This window comes from Cyanistes caeruleus, chromosome 1 (assembly GCF_971803275.1).
Source record: "Cyanistes caeruleus chromosome 1, bCyaCae1.hap1.1, whole genome shotgun sequence".
Lineage (NCBI taxonomy): Eukaryota > Metazoa > Chordata > Aves > Passeriformes > Paridae > Cyanistes > Cyanistes caeruleus.
In genome coordinates this window covers 142,428,897-142,434,896 of record NC_141701.1, presented here as the reverse complement: position 1 = coordinate 142,434,896, position 6,000 = coordinate 142,428,897, and the positions used below count along the sequence as shown (strand labels likewise).

Here is a 6,000-nt window from a genome sequence, read left to right as displayed (position 1 = left end):
GAAAGATCTTTGAGAGTAACCTGTAAGGATTAAATTAGAGATGTATCCACTTCATTCTTCTTCCAGGAAAATACTTTATGGCTTCATCTACAGGAGCAGGCACATCCCTCTCTCAATACAAATGTGTGGTTTCCACAATGCATCACATCCAAACTGAACAAGGAGATATCTGTAGATCTACAGTAGGTGTGTGCAAAAATACATACTAGCATTCTGGAGCACATTCCAATTGATTGTTAAGTCATAGTGAAAAATGGTCAATAAACAGTGAAAGAACAATTTTACTTGGCATTTTATTCACTTAACAGAAACATTCACTTATCAGGTATCACTGAAGTGCAATTTACAGAACTTAGCAGCAAATTCACATATGTAAATTCAGATTTATTTTCTTTTGTCATCTTTTTTGTTTCTTTTTTACAAATATTACAAATGTACATCCATTAGTACAGTATTGCCATTCACTCATGCATGTTATGTACAGAATCTTCACTAAAGAATTACTACTGAGCAATTTTTCCTTTGCTTCAGGAAATGCTGTGTGTAGGTCATGTGTGCTTCTGGGATGGGGTCCCATCACACTGTTGTTGCACATAATGAGAAGAAGTAGATATTTAAGGTCATATTCAACCCTAGTGCCAGCAGGTGCAACTCCATTGAGATCAGCTGATGCCCACTTGCAGTGGGGACTCGGTTTGGTCCCCTGTACTAAACTCATTCTGGCAGCTGAATCCAGGGTTGCATTTATGTATTTCTTGCAACAAAGGTTCATTCAATGCTGCCACATTTTTATTATGTCCTTAAAAATAACCAGGCATAGTGCTTTGTTGTCACAGTAGCTGCAACACCAGCCTGGTGGAACTATTATGCATTAGTTGGGTTGACATCATGCCGTGGCTGGAGGAGGATGGGTGAGGGCAGGGGGATGTAAGAAAGAGCCATTGAGGTCTCATGTGTGCTAGACAAGAAGAGGAAAAGCAGAAGAAATGCTCCCCCCTGTCCTGTGGATCTCTGCATGAGAAACCTCTTCCTCTCTGGCTGCCCTGTGGTTTCTCTCCCTCGGTGGGAGCAGCCAGAGCCCCTGGGGCCACCACTGCCAGTGTCCCCTGCAGCCTCTGCCCCACCTGCAGCCGTGGGCTGGCCCCTGCCCGCTGCCCCTCGGCCACATCTGCTGCCCAAATCACACTGCAGGTCTGCAGCCACAGCTGAGCTAGAGGACAGGAACCTGGAAGCTCCAGTGCCAAAAGTATTCAAATGTTAATCAGAAGAGCTGTCAAAGTGGTCAAAGTATTGACAAAGTGGTTACCACAAAGTGTTTCCATCATTGAAAAGTCTCAGTTTTTGGTTGCCTTTTTTTTTTTTTTTTTTTTCTTTTTAGCTATTTCTACTCTAAGGATATTCTTTAAAATATTTTTGGTAGTTAATATGGAATGTATTATTTTGTTGAAAAGGTTTCTGGAAGGGGAGAGCTTTGTTTTATCTAATTTAAAAATTCTAGTTTATCACAATTGTTTTTTATACAAGACACTATAGATACATCTTGTAGTTTATAATCTAAAAATAAAATCTCATCAAAATACTGTAGCTATTCTATTGTGGGCATCAATAAACAATGTATTTACTGTATATGGCTCTCCAAACATGATAAACCCTATACAAAGAGCATCTATCTTTATTGATAGGAACAGTTTCCCGTGTAAAGGAAATTACATGGAAAAATATGAGCCTTGTGTTGTTTGAAAAGTAACTCAGCTTGACAGTTCTGAGAAAATACCAAGACAATTATCACAAATCAGTAGCAGCATGTTATATACAGATTTAAAGAGAATCAGAGGAATAAAAAGAAAATAGTAGTTATATACCCGCAAATCCTGTCATCTAAAAACCCAGAAACTTAGAGAAATGTACAGGGTGTTTGAAGGTTGGTTTTGCAGTGGGACTATCAAAGGTCAGTTCTCCCATGACTGTATCTTCTGCATTCTGATGAAGTTTGGGATGAGATGTAAAGATGAGATTGTATCAGACCCAGCCCAGTTATGAAGAAAATATTTAAATGTTGGGTGATACTCGTCTCCTAAGTGAAAAACCCCATCTGCTTTTCAGGCTGCAGATGAGCATGAAGAATAATAATAACACTTGGCATTTACACAGAGCTAGAATCTGAAAGCTCATGCATTGAGTAAGACCTTACCCAAACCTGTGTCTGTCTCTGCCGTGCTTATGTGAATTGGACTGTGAGAACAGGTAAAACTCACTGCAAGAGTGACAAAAATCTGTCTTACACTGTTGCATATGACCAGAGCATTTTTGATCCTGCCAAGTTCCTTAGATGTGAAGAATTTATTATTATCCCCATTAGACAGGTGGAGAAACTGAGGCAGGGAAGAGACAAATGTCAGATGTGCTCTCTTGTTTGGGGATGTCTTACTTGTGGGTACCCAACCCGGTGACTGTTCAGATGCATGGAGCATCCTGAGCTCACACCCGCTTAATTCAGAGCCATGGGTCATCAGCAGTTTGGAGATCTGAGGCTCTGGGTCCTGGCTGCAGCCTGCCTGACTTCAGGTAGCTTCCTGGAGATCCAGAGGCAGGAGCATGGGCACACTGGTCCTCCCTGGCAGCCCCTGCAGAGCTGTGCCCCTCTGCAGGCAGCACAGGGGTGAACTGCCCTCTTGGCAAGGATCTGCATCCTGGCTGGTGTCTGGAAGGCATGTGAGATGAACTGGGCCCAGACAAGTAAAATTTGCAGCATTCAAATTGTGACTAGGGTTGAAGATTTGTTGTGAAGTGGTTTGTCCAAGGTGTCAGAGGGAATAAGTGTAAAAAACCAAGGGCATCCTGGTGCCTGGCTTTGTGCTCAGAGCCAGCAGTGGAAAAATCAGGTTAAAAATGCTGCATTTCTTTGAGGCCCAAATTTTTTGTCACAGATTTAGGCAGTTTACAGAATGATTTTTGCATAGAGGTTAGGAACCTTTTTTTGTGGATGATTATGGATGCTCTGAGACCTGCTATCATGCTGTACTTCCATCTCTGCTCAATATTTTCCATTATTCAGTGATGACTTTTGCACTGATTGTGTGAAGGAAAACAAAGGTCTATTTTGGATCAGACAGGTGGCCCACTAACACCTCAAATCAGTAATAACCAACAGCAATAAACAATAAAAAGCAGAATCTTAGTGGGGGTGGCATTATAATTTGGGCAGGTACATTCTTGGGAAGGGATCATGAAAAAGCAGTTTTCTGAAGTTGAGTTCAGTGCATCAGACACATTTCTACTTATGCATTTCCAATACAGGATTAAAAGCAAATAGTCCCATGGAGGTTGCTATTAAATCTCAAACTGCTTCAATTCTCTCTGCTCACACGTCCTGCCTCGCCTTCTCTCCAGTTGGTTTGATCCAGTCGTGTAGAAAAGGGGTGGAGTGATTTACACAGTTAGTAGGAACTGATCTTGCTCTGGGGGTTTCTTCACCCAGGTGCCCAGGCCAGCTTTCTGAAATGCTTTAAACAGCTGCTGCTTAACAGACTGGTACGTCTGAGCCACCAGCTTTGCCTCACTGTACACTGATGGCATCTCTCCATGGCTTGGTACTCGTGTGCTCAGCTGCAGAACAAAAAACAGGGAAGGGGAAAAAAAATAATAAAAAAACCAACCTATGAGCCAAAAGAAACAGGAGGCTTCAGTAGCTGTATAATCTTCCTGTCTACATTTCATAAGCAATCACTGTGCTTTGTGTGTTTGCTTTTGGTTTAACAACCAGAAAACCAGGGAAGCAATAAATGCTGGTGACATGGTTTTGAGCCATTGTGAGGAGTGAAGGGGTGGACAGCTCTGTGTTGGAGTGGGCATAGGCAGTGGCATATCTTGGTATGTTCTACAAAGGCAGAATGCTACTTCTAGGTTAAGATGATTTTTGTGGACAAAACTGAAAAAAAAATCCTGTCTGAAGATCTTTAAAGTATGTGCTTCTTTAAAAAAACCTTAGCCTGGGGTGTGCAGAAGCTCAGTGCTTCTAAGTAATGCCCAGACACAGAAGAAGAAGGATTGATTGCCTTCTATACTCTCCCATTTCCCCTCTGTAGTCTCTTATTGTTGGGAATGCTGTGAAACTTGTCCAGGGCGGGGCAAAAATCAGGCATCAGGGTTTGTGCTGGTGTGGGAAATCTGAGTGCTCTGTTGGAACACTGGAGCCACCCACGAGGAGCTACCTCGAGCCATGTCCCGTGTCCAGTGCCCCTGGAAGGGCAGGGAGGCAGGAGGGAGCACCTTTTGCTCTGGAGAAGGACTAAACAAACTCCTCTGACCTGCCCAAGTGTCTACCGTGCCAAACGTGTAGGGAAACGCACCCTCAAGGCAAGCCTGAGGAGCAAAGAACTCTTCTCCTTGTCTCTGTACAGGAGAGATGCTGAGAGTCAGATTGAAGGAGAAGGTGAATGTGCAGCCTGCAGTGAGCTGCTCCTGTCTGTGTGTGCCAGCACTCTGTGGGGCTGTCCTGGCTGGAGCTCTACTGGCCCAGTCAGCGAGGGATGGTGACACTGCCAGCCTGGGGCTGGGTGGGACACAAGCTGGCCTGGCAGCAGTGGCTTCTCTCTGGCTGCCTCGTTGTTCCCTTTGCTCCCTGGAGGTAGAGAGTGATGACATTATCAAATCCCTTGTTTTGTCAAGGGCAAAGTGCCCTGCTCAGCTACAAGTTATTTTCTCCTGCTCACTGCAACCTCACCCCTGGTGTGAGCCAGAGGCAATACACAGAGGGACATAGCAATTCCTACAGATTTTTTCCGTCCAGCTCTCCCAGCCATAGTTCTGGCCATGGCCCCAGTTTTGTTCCTCTGAGGACCCCTCCATTCTAGGGGTGGCCAGAGTGCTTCTTGCCTCTCTTCCTACCTGCTGGAAAGAAAATAGGCTGGGACATGTGTCACAAGCCCTGGGCACAAAGCCCAGTTGGTCTCTTCTGCTCCCCACAAGGCTCAGGGTCACTGCTAGGACAGACCATGCCACTGCCTGGAATGGGGTGAGTCTCACCAGCCTCCTTCAACTGTGGTGTCCTGCAGAGCAGAACAATCCCTTCAGGCTTGTGCTCAAACCTGCCCACGCTGCAGGCTCCTTTTGCCTTCCCTAATGACTTTGTGGATGGAATTGTCTCCAGACCTCCCTCCCCACCATCACTCTGTCCTGTTTGTTTCCACACATTTCCCAGTAGGAAAGGGGTTTTGGCACTTAATAAATTTTTTTTCTTGTCTTCACCTTCTCCCACTCTCCCGGGACTGCAGGACAGGTATTGATAAGCCCCTCTGCAGCAGCCCTACCTTGCCGTGCAGCCTGGCCCAGCGGGTGAAGAACATGTGCTTGCAGAGCCGTGAGGGGCTCCCGCAGCTCCTCTTCCCCGTGGTGGCGTTGATCACCTCCAGCTCCGTGCTCCCCACGATCCAGTTCACGCTGAAGCCGGGAGATTTCCCCGGCTGCCGGGCGTCAGCGTGGCTCACCCCTGGAGGACAGAGGGACACCAGTAAGCTCCAGGCTCCTGGGTTGTTGTGGCACAGGAGATGACCTCACTGAACCTCTTGTCACCGGTGTGTCACCAGAATGTCACCAGAACAAACACCTTGGAGAGACATAGCAATTCCTACAGATTTTTTCCACCCTGCAGGCAAACCTTCCGTTAGCCTAAGGAAAGCCTTTGGATTGGAGTGTGAGCTGTTGACAGCAGTGTGACGGTTGCTGAGTGGAATCTTTCACAAAGGCTTTAATGGGATAACAGGTTTTTAAAAGGAACTAAGCAATACAGTGCTTTGGCCATGAGTTCTTTCAGGTGAGCTTCCCACAGTCCAGCATATTTATCTGTTAACTCCTGGGGCCTTTGCTGTGAGAGGATGCCTAGACCCCAGGGGATAAGAAAAAAAAAAACAATACACTTCATCATCACAGAGAGATTATTAGATCCAAGTTAATAATGACCTTGTAGACATCACAGACCTACAGGGAACACTCTTGGTCCCC

General features: G+C 45.6%; 1 protein-coding gene across 1 annotated transcript in view; it reads right to left on the bottom strand.

Annotated features, from left to right (window-relative positions):
• Nucleotides 1-268: 268 nt before the first annotated feature.
• Nucleotides 269-6,000, bottom strand: part of ADARB2 (adenosine deaminase RNA specific B2 (inactive)) — a 301,084-nt gene continuing 295,352 nt past the window's right edge. The window contains exons 9-10 of the mRNA XM_086864395.1: nucleotides 5,310-5,488; nucleotides 269-3,606 (exon numbers count right to left, since the gene is read on the bottom strand). Coding sequence (XP_086720521.1) covers nucleotides 3,430-3,606; nucleotides 5,310-5,488 — 356 coding nt within the window. The 3' untranslated portion in view covers nucleotides 269-3,429. The remainder of the gene's footprint in view (nucleotides 3,607-5,309; nucleotides 5,489-6,000) is intronic.